Consider the following 24,369-nt stretch of genomic DNA (forward strand, 5'->3'; position numbering starts at 1 on the left):
TTAAACACTCTATATGTACCTTTGATGATTTATATTATATATATATATATTATATATATATATATATATATTACATATATGTATATATTTTCCAACAGGTGTATATTATCAATTATGATTATACAATATAGACATAAACATAAAATTTATTTCGATATTTGGAGTATGTATTATACTATCTTATCTGAGATTTTTCAGTGGACCTTTCAAAAATTCCTGTGCTCTTCCTCAATGTAAGTGTTCCCAGTTTGCATAATAGAGACACATGGAACCAACACTCATACAGCATACATGTATATATTTAACTTATTAGAATATATCTGATTCTACTATATAGCGTATATTTTCGTATATTATAACATGGTTATATTGTGGTTTATAGTTTCTACAAATGAGGTAACATTCAAAATCTACAAGATTACTACAGTATATGCAATATCTAAATCAAACTTGCCGACCTCTACACTCTATCTCAACAGCACACATTGTATTATTGATATCAAATATATAGCTGCATAGGAAAATTTAATATATAATGAAATTATAAAGTACAAAGATAGCATCTATGTCAACAATTTAATAAAAAATAGTATTTAGGGCAATCAGGAAAATGACTGAAACATTGTTCTGTATTCAAATTAAACACAATGCCAATTTCAGACTATAATTTTTATATATGGAATATTCAATGATAAAAAACATAGAAAAAAATTCTGACAACAATGGACAGGGACAACTGGAGCAAAAAATGACAATACTAGAAAAGAATCAGTTGCCCCTGAGAGAGAGACACACAATAAAAGTCAAAACCAAAAATATTGTAAAACAGAGCTGTGGGAAATGATAGCTGAATCTTGGTTCATCTTCATTAAATCTATAATAAAAATTGGTCAGAGGGCCAAAGTGAATTTTGAATGAACACCTGTGATCTAAGCCCTATACTATATATAATAAATTATTATATTATGACTCATTCCTGATGATGACATAATTAATGTTGAAATATTGAATCCGGACAGGATGGCATGCATTTCGATACTTGAAGTATGTATTATACTATCTTATCTAAGATTAGTCAGTGGACCTTTCGGTTTTTGTACATAAGTATATTATATATAGTATATAGCGTGTGTATAAGTATACACACACAGTTCTGCATATTTTGAACATCGAATACATTGCAGTTAGAATTCTTATTAAATAAGACAAAGCTATACATAGTTATATAATAACTGTATAGTATGTCATTATACACATATGAGCATATATGTACATAGTACATATATCATCAAAATGCAACATATTATTTAAATATATTTTGTCCACTTTTTTCGAGGTTTTTTTTTTTAAATTCCTGATTGTATCTTTGGGTTCTGTTAAAAAAAATAACAGGTTACAAATTATCACCAAACCATCACTGATATTAACACTACCACTGCAATACAAAAGACAAACTTACTCAAGTACTAATAGTTAAACACTGCCAAGAAGTACATATCCTGAGACCAGTAATGGCTGTGCATCCTAATCGTTTAACTAATTTAATATGCTGATTAGGTGATTGTATGATTAAATTACACGATCAATTGCTTGCCACTGAAACATATAATAAAATAAATAAGTTGACAAATTTTTGGTTTGTGTTAATGAGTAGCAGCACTTTATAGACTACTAGGTTGTGTATAAATTGAGACACAAGCTTTCATGTACACCATACATTTCTTTAGTTCTGTTTAGTTTACACTCGCAGCAAGTTTATACACTCGCAGCAAGTTTATGAACTCGAGGTTTATGAAATCCCAGAATTTAAGTGAATGTATATCCTTGGTTCTCAACTGGGGTCCACAGGGTTCCACCATGGGGGAAGCCAGGTTAAATCAGCTTTCTCAACACCTAATATATATATATATATATATACCTATACCATGAATTTGCAAGAGACGAGTTAGTTCCTGGGAAATTTTTGAATGCTGCGGAAGTGTAGGAGGCCATTCTGCTTTCCAAAAAACTTCTGTGACTCATAAAAAACTTGTGGGTCCAATTTATAACCACTCAAACAGGAGTTGGAGAAGCTGCTCGCTTAAATGGCCCATCAGAAAATTACCATCAGCATGAACTTCACGACCCGACAGCAATGGCCATTTCATTTCATTTATTTACTGTATTTGTGTAGTAGTACTATACAAAATCAAGCATGATTACAATGGTCAGGAGCAGCTTAAGTAAAAATTCACTGTAACTCCAAACAGTCAGCTTCCCCTCCCTCATGTATTCTCAGACCCAACCAGAAACACTCATATCAACACTCTTATCACTGTATCACCATCAGTATTGGAAAATGAAAAGCAAGATGGCCTTTTTGGTTGAGTTTGATTGATCCGAAAGAGATTAGGCAATTTAAACAGACTTTCAATTAATTTTTACATTTTCTTTTATTATCTCAGTTTCTCTTAGTCAGTTTTTGGCCACAGTAAAGGGGCAGAGCACATCATGTCATAAAAAGCACAGAATCACACCTGCATAGCATTATTGCTACTACAGTGGAAACGGACCACTAGCATTAATCTAGTAACCAAGTATTTGTTTGCAAATTTTGTTTAGTTAAAACTGTAAAAATTATAAACACATTTTTGATATTTATTGTACAAAATTAAAATTTTATAAAAAGTTTTTCAGTTTATTTTTACCATTAAGTACCACATAATTACCAATAAAAAAATAATGGTAATCTAAATTAAAGTAAGCTACCTATACGTTTTAATTAAATATTTGTTGCAGTAGATGGACCTGTACCTTACTGCTAGTCTATTAGTAACCAGTATCATCTTGATATCATAAATGCAATTGATGTTGACCAATCAAATTACAGATGCAAATTATGTGACCATTTGGTACATCATTGTAGGCAATGATTGGAGGGATGCTTAATTCTTCACACACAATCTTTGATATCTTGCAGCAATATATCCAGCTTGACTAGCAGGGGTGTCAGTTCAACCTTTAATGAGTAGTTGACATCTTTGGCTCTCATCATATACTGTCCTCTATGATTAGCTGATATCTTTGGCAAATTCCACTGTCTTCTACATGCAGCTGATGTTTTCAGCAACTTATACTGCCTTCTATGTGTAGCTGATGTCCTTCCTTGCAGCTTTTAATGTATTCTTCATTAGCATTGCGACAGTCATTGGCCCAACTCCTCCAGGGACTGGGGTAATATATCCAGCTTTCTTTGACACCTCTAAAATCAACAAAGCAACAAGTCTTGGTAAATTAATAAAAAAAAATTGAATGCTATAACAACTAATCACCAACTAATATGAACTAACATCAAACATTACATGTTTAGCTACATATACTAATAAATTAATTCTGTTCATATAAATTAATCAAAATGTTTTTCAATTTCATTAAATATCTATTTTTAGTGCTGTATTACAGTGGCGTATCTAGCAGTATTAAAATTGGGGGATGGGGGGGCGCGACCAAAATATGAGGGGGCTTGGAATTTATTTTCGGTGGCCACGCCCACTGAAAAATATTGCTTCTTAGATTCCCGAATACACGTTAACCGTGACAGATATGTTAAAGTATATCTCTTGAATGCAGTATTTAAGAAGTAAGATAATACCATAATAAACAAGACAAAACTTTTATTGTCGATTACGATTTCTTGCTTTAATTAAAATTACCGGATTGTTTTAACAATAGATAGTTTTATTTAGGCTTACATCAACAATTCTGCATGCACCAGGAAAATTACTATGCTAGACCTTTCAAGGCATCGAATCATACAAACAGTTTTAGAATAATTTATGTGTGTGTTTTTTATTATGTGTGACAGCGACCATTTTTATAAATATTGATTATTATTATTATTTTTATTAGTTGCTGTGAAATGAAGGACGAATAAATACATAATATGGTGTTTTGATGAACGTCAATAAAGGGAAGTTGAGAAAACATTAACCCTTTTTCTTGAGCATAAGTCTAGCCTAATTTTTTTTGGTTCAAAGTTTTCGAACAGGGAGCAACTGGGGGGGGGGGGGGCCCAAAGGGGGTGCGCCCCCTCCCCCTTTGATAAGCCACTGCTGTATTACCTTATTGTACTGTACTGTACTACCATATTGTTTATATAATACAGTACAGTACAATACTGTACTGTATTATTACTGAATTTTTATATTCACATTAAATATATTTCTAAAAAATAAACCCTATAATTACAATAAATCTTTAAAAATTAACATAAAATATTGAAGAAACTCAAGACCTTTCAGTCAATCTATGATTTATAACTTGCCTTCAAAGTCTACATCACCAACTAATCTGAACTTTTTTGTGCTTGGATCTATGGTACGAGTAATGCCTACATCAATTAGGACAGCGCCCTCTTTGATCATATTAGACTTGATGAGTTTAGGGCAGCCAACAGCTGTTATGATGATGTCAGCTGTTTTTGTGTACTTAGCAAGCTCGACGGGAGGTGTGTAGCGATGACACACAGTTGTGGTCGCATCTTTACCCATCTTAGATGCTAATAACAAAATAATTGAAAAAGAAACTTTAAACATTAATTTTCATTACATTTCAATATGTTTATTTATATCTACATCTACATTATAAATAACCCTACAGATGCAAATTTTTTTTAAATTGAATTTTTTAATTGTATTGTGTGACCCTTGCAGCCAATCCGAGTCAGCGAATATTGAATGAGGGACCCACTTAAATTTTAAATAAATTAGATGCTTTACAAACTAAACCTCATTATGAGGCTGAGGCAGTAAAGATATTTTTAGTCATGAGAAAATATTCTGTGTTCTCACAGGATATAAACCCAGAACCCATGGATTGGAAGGCAGGCATCTTAACCACCAAGGTACATCTCCAATACTGTAAAGTATATACTTATAAACCTCATACATAGATTCTAGGCATATGATTGGTTAAGAAGCAGGCAATAGAAAGTACTATTCCCCTGAAAAATAGAACTTTTTTGCCCTGTTGCATAGTGCAAACTCTAGGCCCCACCATCGTGCTGATGGTAGGGGGACTGCGATATCTACGACGAAAGAGATTTTCTCTTTACCACGCCACGGATCAGCGAGTAGACAAACAATAATAGAGGCTGTCGGTTCGAACTCCTTAATGAAGAAGGAATAGCATCTATAGCCTATACTTCTTGACCAAGCCGATAGCAAAAGCACCAAGACAAATTAAATATATCTTGTCAATGTCTTGCAATATTTGTTGCAAGACGATGGGTGCTGTTGAAATTGAGGAAATGAGCAAAGAGCTAGACACACTCTTTGATTGCCTAGGCCCTAGCTAGTAGGCCTATAGGCTTGGCTACGAAGCACTTTTTTAGGCCTATGTATGAGGTATATAAAACAAATATTGACTACTCTAGGGGAACGGTGCAATCTAGGCCCTCGGTGATGTGGACACCGTAGCCTATCTTCCCTCGGGCATTCCCCTCATGAGCAGTCAATATTTGTATATTTAATGCATTAATGTTTAGCATTTACTCCAGGATACAGTTGAATTATATTCAAATTCTTCTCCCTACCTAGATTGTGCCTTACTCATTTTTAGGACAAATTTCCAATTGTATGTTTTATATAATTTGGACAAATAAAAGTTTTTTGAAAAAAGTTTTTTTTTTTTTTTGAATGCATAAAGGTCGACACATCAAAAAAATGTTAAATGCAAAAATGCGCTGATGTAGCTGCTGCAACTATATGGAACAATTTGTGTTCCATAGGCGTTTAATCCAATGACTGGGGGTAGTAATGTGAAGCGCCTAGAGGCCTTGTTGGCATTAAGCGCTATATAAATATAACATATTATTATTATTATAGTGTATATGATTCAATGACTAAACAGATATAAAAATTTCCTCCTCTGAGGAAATCCATAGTTCAAAAAGTCACATTTTCAAAAACCAATTTACAATGTTCTCCATCAGACTGTAGCATCATGGCAATTGGACCGCCAACATTTTTTGATCTCCCGCATACGACAGCATTTTTTCCAAAAAGGTTGATACCTGTAAAACACAAGATTAACAGTATTAATGTCCTGATTATTAAATGACTCTAAATATATGAGGTTTCATAGGAAGTACTTGACTGGTAATAATACCATATGGAAGATTGAGTTACAGGGCTCGATTTAGTACTAGCCCGACGTACAATGTCTAGTAAAAACCGCTCCGGGCTAGCCTATTTACTCCTCATGTTGCCCGGTTGTCTAGTGGAGAATTAGCAAGAAAAACATTTACAAAAAAAAACAAAAAAAACAAAAAAAACGGAACTTTCGAGACAATCTCTGCACAAGAGGTACCGCAGCCCAGAGAGAACACTCTAGCTAGCGTTCAGCTCTCCACATGCGCGAATGTTGAATTATTAAGATGATCCCCAAATCATTCACCAACCACTACAGGATGGCAGTTATCTCTCTCTCAACAGAAGATCGTTTGATCGTTGAATCGGGTTAATTTAGGTACATTTAATTTAATGTACTACCTTGTATTCATATTATTTTCTCATAATGATACAGTATTTATAAAATGTTCAACTTTTAATAATTAAGTAATTCATTGCTATAGGAAGCTAGGCTAGCCTAGGCCCTGGGTCTTGTTTAGGCCTAGGCCAAGGTAGCCTAGTCTAGCCTATAAGCAAGATTTATTGCCATTGGGGGTGAGTGACTTGAGACCTGAAGATTTAACAGATGCATTGGTTTGATTGATATCTGGGCCCTTTGTTAAATATTACAATGCCGACATTATAACCAGGGAGATGCAAAGCATGCTCATCTGTCCCTGTTAGTGTTATAACCATAGTTGATTTTGCAGCATGGGAGATTTTTTATTTATTTATTCAACACTAATTTGAGGGGGTAGCTCAAACAGCAATGCTACAGAAATTATGAAATTGCAAATCAACCTTCACATTTAATTGTCGCTAATAAATATTTTGAAACAAAATTTTTTCCTGTTTGTGGGCTAGTAAAATAGTCTGTGGGCTAGTAAAATCTCTAGTAAACTAGCCCAGTGGTCTAGTTACCAAAAAAAGTTAGGGCAAGCCCTGAGTTGGGTTAGGTATTACACAGCTAACATATGGAATAATAAATTGCATGCTGACCTACAGTATATTAGTAGAACAATTTTTTAAATACTCAGAGATTATAAAAACCTACAGTACTATGAGCACAACATACCTTCTCATTCACATTGTTCTACTTTTTTTTTTCATTGTTTGCTAATGTTGCTGTGAGGTGGGACACTGGTTTTAATATTGTGCAATATTTTTTGTATTATATTTTATCTGAAATTGTTGATTGATAGTCTTTTATTTCTTTTTATATATTTTTATCTCCTTTTTTTCCCCTAAATTTTCATATCTTGATTTTATGTTATTGTATTCACTATGTTATATATTTTTTTATTTTAAATTTTATTTTAGTCATTTATATACTTTATTTTCAAATTGTTAACTTGTATTTAGTTTATTTTGTGTCTCTCTGTTAAAGGGGCAGTTGGCACTACATGGAATTTTTTCTCTAACTATCCTTAAACATTTTTTATCATGTAAATTATGGTTTTGAATAAATAAATGAAATAAAAAGAAAATTTCAATGAAAGATTAAAAAATCATTTTTATCTTATTTTCTTATCATATAAAATTTATATCACTGCAATACTATTATAATTGTAAACTTATTATTTATATATTTACACTCAATGAACAAGACTGTCATAACGAATACATACATGTTTTAATTATTACATGACAATTACATACACAGTTAGTACGAGGGGAATAGGCTGGTTTCAGCTTGAGAAAGGGATAGGATGAACAAAAATGTGAAAGCAGGACTACAGTACAGTATCACTATTTTAATGAATCACTGTCATTTTTATATCTTTCCACAAACAAAATAAAAAAAAAATAAAAAGTTTGTTTCAATCATGGTACAAATATTTGTATAAAAACTACCATATCTTCTGATGAGTTCCATAACCCCGTACGGTGTGGCTGGAATCATAGTGGGTAAATCAAGGCATAAACGTCCAATGTTTATCATATGGAATCCATCCACATCCTTGTCCGGCCTCACAGAGTCGCATACTAGACGTTCATTTATATGTTGCGGAACAGGTAGCTGCACAAGTATCCCATCAACCTCTGGGTTATCATTTAGTGCCTGGATTTCTTTTAGTAGTTGTTCTTGTGTTATATCAGAAGGCTTTCGTATTGTTTCAGATGTAATTCCTAAAAAACAAGCATTATAGAACTGCATTAAAAAACTATTTTAAAAATTACAAGAAAAAATTTAAATATGGTTGGAAAATGCAAAACAAAACAAAAATACTTAGAATTAAATGTAAATATATGAGAATGAAATGGAGTACGCTTTTGTATATTATTGCAAGTTAAAGTGCTAATAAAGATTAGTATGTTTAGTAAGACTGGTAAGTACTGTAACTGTATACAGTATAGGCCACTGTAATGTACACTTTGGCATTGTGAAAGCCTGCCATTAAAGTCTGAAACAAAAACATAAATGTTTGTTGAGATTTTTTTTTAACTTAAAAATACTCTATAATCTATAGTATTTTCTCCTTTCTGGTCAATTTATCTTATTGGATACATGTAATCCAAGATTGTAAAATCCAAGTGCCACAAACTAAGTGACCCTCATTAAGATTGCTACTGTACTATATAAAATGCATCATAATGTAAAGATGGAGAGTATGGGGATGAAAACATATTGATTCAAGTGGCTATCACAAATAAAGCCCATATTGTTGGCTCACTCCAGTAGTCCAATGACCATTAATTAAGTGTTTTCTGAGTATTAGTTTCTAGTCTTCTACCTCAGATCCCAAATAAACTTTTTTCAGTAAATAACCAAGAAAGTGAAAGATTATATGTCAAAAAATATTGCACTGCATTTAAAAAAACTATGAAAAAGCAAAATAAATGATAGGATGAGTAATGCAATATCCCTATGGATGGTTATAGGAAGAGCAATGGCAAAGTGAGATTTTAAATTTAAAGAAAATAGTAATTGAATGTATGGAAATGGAAACAAACGTTCACCTGCCAACTCTCATGCATTATGCACATGAGCATCCATTTTTTACGTCTCACGCCTACATTGTCAAGTATTATATCACGCATCAATAAAAATGTTTATAAAAAATAAATGTACTGTATAAGCCGATTATACCCTAAAATTCATAAAAGTGAATTCATCATTATACAGTATGTGAATACAGGTCATACAAATTTCAATCAAACAAGCTATACCGACCAAGGATTGTCCATAGCAGTTCCACTACAATTTTTTTTTAATAACATAGAGGGCACTTATTTTGTGATTATTCCATAGAAGTAGTACTGTAATCGTTATTGTCGTGATGGAATAGACAATAAGGCGCGATCTACAAATTATTCCCAACGACAGAAACGTTTGCTATTCTTATATGACAAGCTCTTCAAATGCGTATGTGAAATGCCGTTTGGAAGCTTGTCCGAGCCGTTTATTCCGTTTGGAAGTTGACTCCTCCCAATTTCATATGGCTGACTACTCGTGAATGGTAGATGTTAAACGGGTTCAGCGGAATATGGATCCGACTTGTTGAACCACCTGGGCTATAGGCTAGATATTAGTAGCTTATTACAGTAAAGTGCTAGGCCTAGGCCTACTTTAGATGACAGATCACGAAGAAATGTTAAGGCCCTATAATTTATTCATTTTACTTGTTTGGGAAACCCCAATGTCTCATATTTTTTTAGTATGTTCTACCGTACCTGTAGGTTTTATAGAAGAAAAAGAAATCGCCAGTCACCTTCCCACCCAGATTTCACTGTGCGATGTTCGAATTTATGCTATCAAAACAAGTACCTTTTGCCCAAGTACCACATTCCATGTGTCTGCAGAGTGTCAGTTGTATATTTTACTTATATTTCGACATTAACATAATAAAACTCAGTAATATTATTATTATTTAACACATAAACAGCTTCTCCACATAACAGAACAGAGGCATAAAGAATAAAAATATATAAAATACAAAACAAGATTTAAACATACCTGTAGGCCAACAAGACTAAAAAAATAAAACTATAACAGAAGAGATACTGTAGGTAAGCAGACAAGGCCTATCTATACTTAATTTCAAGTTAAACGGGCATCCAGGCACTCCATCGAACGTCCTACTGTTAGCATCTGAACTGACCTACTTTTTTAGCGGCACACAAAGCGAATTTGTCACATGTGATCTTGCATATTCTGCACTGATCATATCCACACACGAGGTACCCAATATTGTGCAGTAGTTGTCTAGGCTTAGATATTGAATAATATTATGCCAAGGTTTAATCATGTAGAGAAAATAGATGTTATAATTTCTCTATGGTTTAATAAATGTTTGGCACATGCTGGCGTCCAATTGTGTTCCCATGTGATGTATGTGTGCAAGGAGATGCAGGTAGGCTGCTATTGCTAATGAAGATAGGTCTGTCTGACAAACCAAGTGGCAATAATGTGTTGTCATCATCATTTACCTCTTAACTTAGGGCCTACAAATTATATCAGGCTTCGAAGCCTGCGCGCAGGTTAGATTGTTTATATCAGGCTACGATGTATCTACGAAGCCTGCGCGCAGGTAAAAGTGCAATATTTCACGACTGTACTGTACCTACGAAAAACACTAGTGCAACCGGGGCCTGGTCCAATGACACAGACGCATTTGTCATGGAAAACAATAGAAACAATGGCAAACACGTTAAATGGCACAACCCCGTTCGGACGCGTCTCCGAAATATTGGCTTAGCTTATAAATATTCATGAGGCACGATAATTAGATGATCGCTTTACTATACGCGTTTGTAATACCACAGTTTTTCCAAACCCATTTCTGCCGAACTGGATTTGTGTCAGGAGAATCAAGTATAGGTGTAGTTTGCTCTACCTAATGTGGAAATGTACTGAATACTCAGTATGTGTGAAAACAATTGCAAAAAATATCGCAAGTTGTTCTCAGATTCCGCCCTTGTCCGATAAACTTTAATTTTTTTTCTGAAATTTTTTTCGCAATTGTTTTCACAGCACATATCCACGTCAGAAAGGGAAAAATTACATCTATCCATAGAAGTACTATTACAAATTTTAATTTCTTTTTGTCTCACTCATACAGTACAGTAGGTACTGTACATACAAACAGGGAAATAAAGCTAAAAAAATGTATAATTCACATAACATTGTTTACTTACCGACTTTATCTGCTGTTCTTGTTTTGTTCCTAACATACGTTTTACTTGCGGGATCATCTCCAACTAAAATCACACTAAGGTGGGGTTGTCGGTTGCCCTTAGCAACCCACTTATCAACATCTTCTTTTACTTCCTGAGTTACCTGTTCTGCAACAGCTTTGCCATCTATAATTTTAGCGGCATAACTAAGATATAAAAGAAAAAAATCTAATTTGATATGGAAGGCGAGACTGTTGTTATTCCTTGTTATGCATACGTATATTTTTTAAGATTATCAGAGAAGGGCGGAATAAAAATGAAAGCAAAATTTAGTTTTCTTATTTAGCAAACAGTTTTGCCACAATCATCCAGACGGAGGAAAATATAAAAATATAATTTTATTGGTGAATGTAAAATAGGATGGTTACTGTGAATGCTTCAAAGTTATATACTGTAATTAGGAAGAAAATTACATATCTTATCTTCTGAGATTCAAGGCAGTGGAGGGCATAATAAAATAAAGAAAACTTCTTTTTTTCTGAAATTTCCACTTTTTCGTTGCGGCAGGTGCGCTAATTTGCCAAACATAAAATTGTATTTTTATTCAAAATTAGCAGGTTCGCTAAGGCAAGTTATAAAAAAAGTCTTGCCGGAGCCATTTCTAGATAAGGATTACTTTTATTATCTTAATGATTATTTCATTTGTAAATAAATCATCATGCTTGCTGAAAGATAGCATGAACTGAACCACTCCACAGTCTGTTAATAACCATACAGTACCGTAGAATACTAACAAATAAACATGAAATGCTTACCACAGTAACTATATTCAACAATAACAGTTATAGCATACATAATGAAAGACCAAGTCGTTAGCAATATTTGTACTGTAGGGTACCATAACTACCAAATCGTTTTGTGCCTGGACTTGTACTGTACAAGTATGTAAAGAGTACATGCTAACAACCTTAATACAAATACGTAAAAGTGGACCAAAGCATTAATACAGATAAGTTACACCTACTGCAGAAAACAAATCAGCAGTAATCAGAGTATCATAAACAAATTATTCATGGTTACTGTACATATGGTTTCCATGCAGTAATCAATAAATTAAGCAAATGAAACATCCAATATTGAGTTATCTACAGGCCTTAATATCTCTGCATAGAAATTGTTAACATACATTTAAAACAAACTGTTTGCTATGGTACAGGGCAGCCAAAAAAGAAAAATAAAGGCTTTGCAGTCCTATTTAGACTAATTTTCTTTAATTTCAAACTTAACATGAAGACATTTAATCAGTACAAAATATTAGAAAAACACTGAATGATAAATTAAAATTTAATATATTAAAAAAGTATCTCATGATTTAAAAACCTTGGCCAAAAGATACTTTCAGGTGGAACAATTAATATACAGTACAGTAGTATTATAGTAGTAAAGTATTTGTAAAAATTAAGATTAAAATAATTTTATTTCCAGTAACACATCATGAATCTTCATAAATTAATGTTAATTTTCAATCCCATGTAATAATTAAGTATTTACTGTACTCTAAGCTGTAATTCATCATACAGTAATTGTTAGGTTATTTTAAACACAATATTCAACTAATACGGGCATTTCATCCACTTAAAACGAAAAAAAAAGAAAAAGAAAAAGGGAAAAAAAGATGTTAAAGTCTCCATGTGGTACAAACTTCTACTCTAACTTCCATTCCAGCAAAACACTTTTTGATAGGGGAGTCTCTGAACATGTACAATACAACAAGTGGGAATTGAAAAATTTACATTTACTGTAATGATATCAAGTATACTAATTAACATCCTTATTACAGTGTACCAGGCTAATTGCAATAAGTAAGAATATTATATCAAAGAAGCCAATCTGACAGGTTACCAAAACTGAGAGTGTTAAGTACTTTGGTTCATTTGTGAATAAGTTTTGAGCCATATTGGAAATTTATTAATCCAAGTGAGATTACAATACCAATTATTTAAACATTTCTTTTGTGTGATGAATAATTGCTCTTTAATGGCTCATGTGGCTAATCAATAATATTGAACTGAATTAAATTGTGTTGCCATTTGAGCTAAAACAACTATTATTTTAACAACAGTATTAATACTAAACCAGATCTCTGCAAAGGCTGAGGATTTCTACAGTTGCCAATTGGTATTCATAAAAAAAAATATCATTAACTTTGAGAACCAGTAATTAAATCTATTACTCTCCTACTCACTTTGTTGGCAACATTTTTGCTTTGAGAAACTCTAGTAGTGGTAATAAAGAGGATTTTGAATAAAAATTAAATTTTATTTTGGCCAGTTAGTGCCCCGCTGCAGTGCCATGAAATGAAAGGAAATATAAAATGCTCTATTTATTTTTATTACGCTCACTGCTTTCAAAATCTCCCAAAATAATAATATTTATTTCTTCCTACTCAAATTAAAACATTTGAAGCATTTATCAATCCCATACTATGTCATTGTTACATTCACCAATAAATTTATATTAAAATCTCATTCACCTCAAATAAAGAAAATAAGATATAATTGATGCAGTGATGCTTTATGATTTGACCTCATTTCAAGAGACTGACCAATCATGATTGCAATAGATTAGTTTCTTTGATCCCTTTCCTGTGCTCTCTAATGAAATGGTAAAAGGGGTTATTTTTCTATTGCTTTTTACTTAGTTTACAATTTATATGAACTATGATTTGTTGATTGTGTTTTGTAAGATATTTTAACGTATTTATACTGTCTATTAAAACCTGCAATACCAACAATTGTTCCACAATGCTAGCTGAAAAGCAGAAGTAAAATTGTTCATTTAAAATATAGGAATCATACAGCCCTCAAAATTAGGTATAAAGCACGCCGGCAAAAAATCGCCGACGTTAAAATATTGACGCCGGTCCTACGTCGGCATTTTCAAAAAGTTGTCAAGTACTAGGCCTAAACCTAGGCTAGTACTATAAAGTACTAGCCTACGCGCGCCTACATGGACCATTGGATCCCCAGAGTGCTCTAAAGTTCTAGGTAGACCTAGGCTAGCCGCAGTGATAAAAAATAAGCACTAACCATGGATGCTGAAATATGTTTACATGTTACTTTTGTGAAAATGAATTAAAACTAAAATACTCTGGGCATATTTATCCCTAAATAAAATAAAAGCCACCACAGTCAAAAGGATAGCAAACTCTGGTGACGACGAACACGCTCGACTTGTTGCTGTTCTTTATAGGAGATGTTGGCGACGCACTGCAGAACGTGTGAGTTGGGGATCGTCTTTCATTTTCACTAAAATCAACGGAGAATACAGACAGAACAGCTACATGTGTGTAAGGGATTAACTCAGAAGTTCCGTTTTTTTTAAAATTAGTGTACTTTATTCGTGAAAAGTAGCAGTACGTTTCTGTTGAATTGGTGTTTGAAAAGTGCACGTCGGCAATTTTCTCACTGACGACGGGTGCCTAGACGCTGGCACTGCTGAATGCCGAAGTTAATTTTGAGGGCTGAATCATATAATTTCACTTTGAACAATTCACAGATTTAAAAGTTTTAATGATGCACTGTAAATATTCTACTACAGTTAAGAGCACATACATTATTTATAAAACTGAAAACTATTCCCCCAAAGGACTATACACTTTGGAATATTTGTGGATTAGCTTACGCCAGTGTGTGTGAACATACCCTAAATCACATTTGTTCAGGTCAAGGTCGTCTACAGTATTTTTACACTAGTTTTGTTCCTAATGTTGTACTATATTGAATGTGGCATGCCTAAATATGGTCATGATGACATCAAACCATGACCATATATATCTGTCAAATAAAATTTGAATACTGTAGTCTAGTCAAGGATTTAAGAGTTTTAAAAACAGTTTTCCATTGAAGTTTCACTTAAATGTAAACCCTCTACAGTAGCTGAAAATCACAATAATAATGCACTTGTCAATGTAGTCGTTGGCACCCCCTCTTGGGCCTAGCGGGGATGTAATTTACAAAACGGTTACGTGCATGTGAAAGTACTGGCCATCGTTTTAACGTACATCCCTGGCTAAGTCCCTGCCACCTACCACCAGTACATATTTCGTAGTCACGGTAAAATGCAGCTGCCCCGCTAATAAACGATTGGATGATAAGGCCATGCCTACTGTAGCAAACAGCGAGACAAAAACAATTTGATTCAAGATTCAAGAAATTTTATTTGTCTTCATAATACACACAAAGAAATTTTGGCTGTACAGCATTTCAAAAATTACAATAATTAAAAAGAAACGTATATGAACACACAGTAACAATAAAAAATACAAGGCAACATACCAAAAAACTGGTCTAAAACAATAAATTTTTAAAAAGTTAAAAAATTTTAAAATTGATTAAAAAGTAAAACTTCGATTTATCTTTTAACACCGACATTAAAAATATGGATGGAATTTGGCACAAATGAGTTTCTGTAGCGACAACGCAGTGTACGAGGAGGGCAAAGTCTTATACCTGATCTATTAAAACTATAGCAACTGTGAAGAATATTGAAGGCTCTTCCAGAGGAGGACAACCGAGAAATTGCTAATTGGTAAGTTAGGCAAAATAGATACATTTACCTTTGACCCATCTTCATTCTTTAAAATTATGCTAGTTAATTTAATTTCATTGGATTCTCAGGTGTTTAGTTTAAAGCCCCATTCCCGGCAAAATTTCAGTTTTTAAGAAAAATCTAATTTTTGTATAATGTTATAAAGATTTATAAATATAATACGGAATTGCTAGTTTAACTGAATTTAGACATTCCTAATATTTTATATTCCTAAATAAGACTGAAATTTGATTTTTTGTGTTCCACACAAAAAATAAATGCGGATGAATTTTTCATTTTGATTTTGCGAGAGGTCGTGAGAAGAAATATCGTAGGCGCCGAAAACATTAGCCTATCCAGCGCTGCTAGGCTAGGCCTAGCCTTACCTCGATTTAGTTTCCGTTATCACACATAAAAACGGCCGACATTATATTTTCCGTTGCTAGTATTGACACTTGTGAAATATAATATTTCATAGGAATTATTTCAAATTTGTTAAAAAAACTGATGCTGAGATTTTGACACTTAAACAAACATATCTCAGCCTTAATCGAACGACCGCATTGTGCGAGATACGAAGTACAAAAACTAATCTCATTAGAGAGGGTGCACTTTATTGACTGTATAAAAGAATACATAAAAGCGAGAGTATTCCAGTGGATGCGATCTACAACCTCTGAATTTTCCTAGTAACGATAAATTCGTCCAGAAAATGGTAATATTTTATGAAAAATAGTCTGTATTTCTCTTTTTTTTTATTCTTTTGCTAAAATTCATGCCAATATTTTTCCATGATTTGTAATAATTGGAGTAATGCAAATGAATATTTTTCAGTTTTTAGTGAAATTTTGCCGGGAATGGGGCTTTAAAAATATGGATGGAATTTGGCACAAATGAGTTTCTGTAGCGACAACGCAGTGTACGAGGAGGGCAAAGTCTTATACCTGATCTATTAAAACTATAGCAACTGTGAAGGGGGTGTGTAGGGTCATTCATAATTTTGTTTATCTTAAGAGCAACACGTTTTTCATATATTTCAGACAATGGTGTAATGTTGCATTTAATAATACGCTGTGCCATTTTTCTTGCTCTATCAATCTTTTTCTTTTCATCAATTGGTTAGATTACCGAAGAAACATAACATGTTAAAACACAGAACACTTTGAATCATAGCCTGATAAAAAAGCACCATTATTTGTTGTCTACTTTATTATTCTTTTAGTTTTCTTAAAAAGTATAGCCTCTTGGATGCTTTGCTAGCTAGAATTTTTGAATTTGTATTCCACTTTAGCTGATCGTTAACAATAGTTCCTAAATATTTGTGCTCAGATACTTTTTCTACAATTTCATCTTTAACTATTACAGGTTCATGATGAATAACAGATTTGCGAAAGTCAAAAATTATTTCCTTTCTCTTGCTTGCATTTAAAAATAAATTTTGCTTGTCACACCATTTAACAAATCTATTTATCTCTGTAATGTAATCTTGGGCATTGTCATAAAGAAAGCCGGATATTACTGTGTCATCTGCATACTTAACTATATTGCACTTGCTACTTAAAATATTAAAATCACTTGTATAAAACGAAAAAAGTATTGGAGATATTACACAGCCTTGTGGACAACCTACACTTAAAATCTTTGTGTCAGAGATGACATTATTGCACATTACTCTCTGAGGACGGTCAGTTAGAAAGTTATAGATAAAACGTACAATGATAGGTGGAATATTAAAATCAATTAACTTATTTATAAGAACATGGGGTAAAATAGTATTAAAAGCACTAGAAAAATCAAAAAAGGTGGATCGCACATAATTCTTAGGCTTATCTAAATGTGTGTTAACATTATGAAGAAAGTACAGCAATGCGTCATCTACACCTCTATTTTTCTTATATGCAAATTGATATTGGTCATGGTTACCCGTATAACATTTCAACTTTTTTAACATTATTCTTTCAAGGCATTTAAATTAAAAACATTGGATGTTAACGCAATTGGACGAAAGTCCTCAACCTCACTTGGTTTTATTTTAGGTAAGGGATGAATGACTGATGCCTTCCAAGTACGAGGGATGGTGCCATTTACTAAAATTAACTTGAAAATTTGCGAAAAAACATTGGCTAATTGGGTGCTACAGGTCTTTAATACTGTACTCTATTTGTAATGCCATCTGGTCCTGTGGCTTTATTTACTTTCACACCTGAGAACTCTCTTTTGACATCTATTTCACTAATGGTTACAATATTTTCATTAATACTATCATCCTTATCATTATCATTAATTTCAGTATTTAATCGGTCCATAATTATATTATTTTCAACACTATAGTCTTTATCTTGAAATCTGCAGAAATAACTATTTAATTGATCAGAAAAATCTTTGTTACAGTCAACAGTTTCTTTCTTTTCTTTGTAACCTGTTATTTTCTCCATTGTCTTTCATGCTGATTTCATGTTATTTTCACTAAAATTCTTTTCTAATGTTTCCTTGTATCTCATCTTTGCTTTTTTGATATTATTGTTAATTTCTTTTTGTATTTCCTTTACTTGTCCTTTATCATTACCTTGGAAAGCTTTCCTTTTGCGTTTTAATTAGATCTCTTTGTTGAACCATGGCTTACTGGTTTTATTGCTATCTGCGGAATAGTTAACTCAATACAAAAGTTGATATACTCTGTTGTTGTGTTCACCATTTCATCTATTGAAACCTCTTCATTAATTAACAAATCCCAATTTGTGATTTCCAAACATGCTTTTAATTGATTAACCGCATCCGTGCTCCATCTTTGTCTTTCTTTGGTTGTTGTTTTAAATTGTTTCAGTTTTTGTTTGTACAACGGTCTTAATAAAACTGTATCATGGTCTGAATTACCAAGTTGAGAGCAAATCTTTGATGAATAACTTTTTGGAACATTTGCATAGCATAAATCCAAAATTGCATTATTTCTTGTGGGCTGCTTTACAAACTGTTCATAATTAGGCAAAACATTTCCCAAGCTACAATGATTAAAATCTCCAACAATTATTTTAACAGAGTCAGGGGAAGTGGCTTCAAGCTCATGTATCTGACTGGCAATAAAATCACTAGCAACAGAGGCGCTGGCACTAGGGGGTACATATACGACCACGACAAAAATTTGTGGTATTTCCCTCGGTAAATAAAACGGCCTAAGACCGACAGTTAAAATTTCATAATTGGGAGTGCATATTTTGCTCCTAATACTCCAATTTTTACAGTAATTTTTATTTACTGTACATACATACATAAACCTCCGCCCTTGGAATGTCCAGATGCAGCAGTTCGGTCACTTCTAATCAAGAAGTGTGTTTCCAGTTCGAAAAGAGTATCAGGAATGTTGTCATGGAGTAAAACAAAGCAAACATGCATTCCTGTAGCTATGCAAAAATTTCAAATTCGCTTGCAGTTCATCAAACTTGTTTTGGAGTGATCTTACGTTCCCAAGTATAATCGTCGGGAGTGGTACTTTAAAACCACGTTTTTTCAATCGTTGGCGTATGCCTCCCCTTTTCCCACATTTCCTAATTGATTGACGGATTTCGGCAATAATGTCCAAATCCTTTGGTCTAGGTCCCGCATTCGATCTGTAGGTAAGTAGCTCCTCTCGCGTATACGTTATCCGTGCCGTTAGCGTACCGCGGGAAACAGGCTCATACTCTAGGTCTACCAGGCCTAGCTCTGAAACATCAGTCATTGTCAAAAGGACGGTAAAAACAACTAATAACGAACACTCAAAAGCTGGTGTCACAGATTTAAGCTTAAAATGTGCTGAAAACGTGTTAAAACAAGTAACAAAACGTATTACTGTATATACAGCTTATAAGAAAACATAGTGTTCAGAGACAATTCGAAATGCTGACTTGTCGCCACAGAGCAGCGCCACCAATCTAGAAGGTCTAGCCCATCTGTCTGAAGGTCTAGCCCATCAAGCTAGAAGGTCTAGCCCATCTGTCTAGCCTATGTCTGAATCGGAGAAACATGTGAGAGTTAAGCCAAGGAGATGAGCTTGCTTGATGGAAGCACTACGCATACTAAGTACGCATGCGTATCACTAGGCAGATTTCTATGGAAGTTGGAAAAAGTGCGTATTGATTGATCATAGAAAAAGAAGATTGATTGATTTAACTGATTGATATAATTTATTCAGTATAAAAACAAAAATTAAATAAGAAAATTAATACAGTAGTAGTAAACAGATTTCCTTGCCTTGGTTCACTGCTGGACTGGTGTATTCTTTGACGCAAACTAGGTCAAATATACCGTTCACAAATTTTCACACTACACACTAACGTCACCTCGGTCCCCATCGTTGTGTGGTGGAGTTCAAATTTTATTATGAAATTTATGCCATGATCCATAAAAATGAAACTATGATGGTAGGCCTAGAGGACCGGTAGGCTATTTTTTAATTACCAAAACTAACAGCAATTGCTGAATGATATTAGGCCTAGTATGGTATATTCAAATTGCTAGAAACACCCGAAACCACTGCTACTCTAACATGTAAAATTCCCGGCCCTTTCGATGCCGGTTACATCTATGGATGAATTTTAGTTATGTCGCCGGCTTAGTCCCGACCAGTGCCCCGCTATGGCCCGGGTCCCGGGGAACTACAATTGACAAATGCATAGTCGCAATACTACTGTAAAGACGATGCACAGTAGTTAATCCAAATTTCCTTCGAAGACCAAAAGAAACTTGAAATACCAATTAGATTGTCCATTATGTGAACATACTGTAATATGTATTAACTGCCAAAAATCCAAAATATTTACGATTTACTGTAGTAGAAATCTAAATAAGAAAATTTTCAAACAAAATTTTTTCTAGTCAATTTTTTTATTCTATGGTGCCCTGTCTTTCGAATATGATGAGGCGAGACTGTTTTATTCCTTGTTTCGCATACTTATTTAAAGATCATCGGTGGAGGGCTGAATAAAAATAAAAATAAAATTGTGTGTTCTGATTTAACAAATAGTTTTGCCAAAAACATCCAGACGGAGTAAAAAATAAAAATAAAATGTGAATGCAAAATCCAGGATCAAATCTATATAATTAGGAAGAAATTGTCTTATCCTTGGACATTTCAAGGCAGCGGAGGGTGTAATAAAAATAAAGAAAAACTTTTTTTTTTTCAGAAATTTCCACTTTTTCATGACACTGGCAGGTGCGCTAATTGGCCAAAAATTTGAAATCATCAATATTTGCAGTCGGTGGGATTCGAAAAACAAAGTATAAAAAAAGTCTCGCCTAACCATGAAAACATTTTCACATTGTTTTACTTATATAAATGTAAATCTTAAGACATGGTATGAGGATCAAAATAAAGGGGGATTTCTACTGGATAAAATACTGGTTTCGGAGGCAGTACAGTAGGAATGAGGCACATAAAAGACCCACACTTTTATAGTGGTTAGAAGTGTTGTCAGGCACAGAATCAATCCCATGACAGACCAGCAAGCCAAAAATGATTTCTTGTGATCCAGGTTTTAGTCCTTATCTTGGTAATCCAACTATCAACCAATGATAAGGGAACCGTTCTACTGATTTTCAATAGAAATACATTTATTCAGAATTCCAAATCTGAAGAGATATGTGACAAGTTCATAAGTAAATAAATTTTTGTCTAAATATACTCTGCTGTTGATAAGCAAATTCTTTGTAACCTACAGTACAGCAAACTACACAGTAGATAGTAGGCCTAGAGTAGTAATGTGAAGGTCATTACTACTTTACCTTGATAAAAACTGCAGATGAACTAATAATGCCAAATGCCAAATAGAAATCAGGAAAGCAAGTGGTGCTGATGCATCTTTTTATTATTGCTTTTAATTAATACTTTTAATATCTTGTTGCTGATCTGATTCATGTGAGTTTTAATGTGCGTGTAATGTTCTTGCCAATTTGAAATTTCAACTTCATTGTTCAACTCTTACAGTCTTGCAATTTTACTGAATTTTAATATGCTGTTTAATTTTGGCTTTCTGAATTTCTTTTAGTGATCTGACTTGTGAATTTCAATGTGCGTGTGATGTTCCAATTAGAATATTATTGCTTAACTTTCTGTGTTGCAACTTATATGCTGCTGAAATTTGCCTCCAGACTTTTAGCTCCCAATTTTGACTTTTCTGTCTTTTGTTAACTTAGTCCTTGTCTACTTTATTGTAAAGTACATTTGAGCAGCATAGTTTAATGGAATTTGCACAATATAAATGATAAATTATTAATAAATTAAAATTATTAAAAGCTACAGTATAATCTGTACTACAGTACTGTATAACTTTATTTTCAAATTAATGTGTTAATCAAATGTTCTAAATATCACTGTTTTATCAGTTTTTTTTACAATATTGTTCCATTTCCGAAAAAAGGAAACAATTAGTTTAATGTACTTCCTTGTACCAGCTGGTACAGTAGGCCATTTTAGATTATATCACTTATTCACACTTACACTCATACTGTCTACACTGTATGTATCTTCTTTAATTCTATATTTTAATTCTATATACTTCTAACTCAAGGGTAATTCAACTCAAGTCCTCCATCCATGTAGTGTAGGAATGCCTAGCCTACTAGGCCTAGGCTAGTAGACCTAGGCCTAGCCTAGGCTAGTCTCTGCAAGGCAATTCAACAGAAGGACGCACATCTCCACTCTCGAACATAGCGTGTGCGTACAGTCCTTTGATCTTTACTGTGGCATCGACAATCCGATACTAGTTGGAAGTACAGCCGTCAATTATTAGTCTATGCGTGCCATACGTTTTATGGTGTTAGTTACTATTTTATTAATTTTGACTGCAATTTGATTTGTGAAAATTGACCAAGAAAATGAAAAGTTAGAGCAAATTTTACAAATTTTATAAAATTTCTTGTTCTTATGTAACATTAAACTGTCATTTTGACAACGTTGGACTAAGGTGCACAAAACGAACATTTGAGTAGATACAGAAAATGTATTAATTTTTTTTGCAAAGTGAGTCTCATGAACGACAATACACCACAACATCGGTAAAATTAATGTTGAAATGAAGAATATAATTTCAGTCTAATGTTAGTGCAAAATATCATTAAGCCTTTGTAATCACCGCACGGCGCGCGATTATCATGGCAACAAACACGCGAGTGGGTAATTCATCACACACTGACGGTTAAATGGTTCGGTTGCTATGGTTTTTGTGACGTTCAGCGTGTAGGGACGCGCGGCCTAGAATGTCGATGCTAGCTTTACAACCTTTGATGTCCCGAGATGTGCGTCCTGTTGAATTGCCTTGGTCTCTGCCCTTGTCTTCAGGAAAGAAAATATGAATGAAAAAAGAAAAAGAAAGAAAGAAAAATATGGAAGAAAAATGAAGATGACAGTCAAAAATGTGTGGTACTGGTACAGTACAGTAAAATGATTAGGGCAAATAGAAAAATTTATTAGATTATTACTCCTGCCTGCGTCAAAAATTCGGGAAATTATTGGAGCGGGAATAATTTTTTTAATTTTTTGCCGCATCAATTATCAAGTCATAAAAAAATAACAATGCAATTTTGTGACTTCAAATACATTTTCTTAAAAAAAACTATAGAATTAAACCAGTTTCTATACAATATTTACCATTAATAGCCAAATATAAAGTCCCACCCTGATAAAAACAAAAGCAAAATAATCTAGACTAGGCCCTATTTATTGTTCCGATTAAAAAACAAAAAAAAAAGTCGCCCGCCCTCATCAAATTTAAAAAAAAAAAAAAGACTGATAATCTAAATAACTTTTTCTATGCGCCCTTAATATTTCAACATAGTATCATGTGTTTGAATATTGCCAAGCTAGGCCTAGCCTAGGCCATATCTCCTGGTACCCTGCCGCGCTTAGCACGGTCGATATGGTAATTCAACACACAGCCCTGTTGAAATTCCGCCGGGGCTCGTCGAAGAGAAAATTTAATTTCAAGGCCACATTTTACATTACTTAGTATGTACAGAATGCTGTATTTCAGTACACAGATTGGCCGGGTGATACATCTTATAATTTACAATAATAATAATATCAATGCAATAACATAGGCCTCAGGCTCTAGGCCCCTATATATTATATTCATGATAATAATCTTTATTAATATTATACATCCTGTAAGCGTAGAGAGAACATATGGTAAGTAAGCTTATGTCAACCCAATGTGATGGCTAAATTAAAGTAAAAGATAATTAAGAAGATCCAGTAAGATTTCGAACCTACCATGTTTGGCATGAATGGAAAGATCTAACAATCCTCGACGAAGCTTGGGTGAATGCACGCATCATATTGTGGGTTAATGTGAATTAACAATTAGCAAGATAACTGCTGACAACCATGAAGCTCGATGATGCTTTCGTCCGTGTTTATTTTCTGTCGAATCTTATAACTAAATTATTTACAGTCGGGGAGTCCCCTTCGAAGTACTGTATACTGTATTTTATTGCACGATGATAGTGTATTCATTCGTAACAACGTAGTTCATAGCGTGCG

The 24,369-nt window shown here is 33.5% G+C and overlaps 1 protein-coding gene across 1 annotated transcript; it reads right to left on the bottom strand.

The window, feature by feature from the left end:
- Window positions 1–1,160: 1,160 nt before the first annotated feature.
- On the bottom strand, window positions 1,161–24,369 carry LOC117112343 (bifunctional methylenetetrahydrofolate dehydrogenase/cyclohydrolase, mitochondrial-like). The gene is made up of 6 exons (XM_033255417.1): window positions 24,100–24,369; window positions 11,289–11,473; window positions 8,004–8,279; window positions 5,957–6,052; window positions 4,304–4,537; window positions 1,161–3,241 (listed from the first exon to the last, which is right to left on the bottom strand). The coding sequence occupies exons 1-6, from the start codon at window positions 24,162–24,164 to the stop codon at window positions 3,123–3,125; spliced, it is 975 nt and encodes a 324-aa protein (XP_033111308.1). The 5' UTR covers window positions 24,165–24,369; the 3' UTR covers window positions 1,161–3,122.

The sequence above is a fragment of the Anneissia japonica genome, unplaced genomic scaffold (genome assembly GCF_011630105.1).
Source record: "Anneissia japonica isolate Jap-2015-1 unplaced genomic scaffold, ASM1163010v1 scaffold581_len1011336_cov187, whole genome shotgun sequence".
NCBI classification, from domain to species: domain Eukaryota; kingdom Metazoa; phylum Echinodermata; class Crinoidea; order Comatulida; family Comatulidae; genus Anneissia; species Anneissia japonica.

Coding starts and splice junctions, on each gene's coding strand:
- LOC117112343 (XM_033255417.1), bottom strand. CDS start 24,164: ATGATGCGTGCATTCACCCAAGCTTCGTCGAGGATTGTTAGATCTTTC. Junction 8,280..11,288: donor AAGAACAGCAGATAAAGTCG/GTAAGTAAACAA, acceptor CTTGTTTTTTAG/GAATTACATCTGAAACAATA. Junction 3,242..4,303: donor TGGTGATGTAGACTTTGAAG/GCAAGTTATAAA, acceptor TGTTGATTTTAG/AGGTGTCAAAGAAAGCTGGA.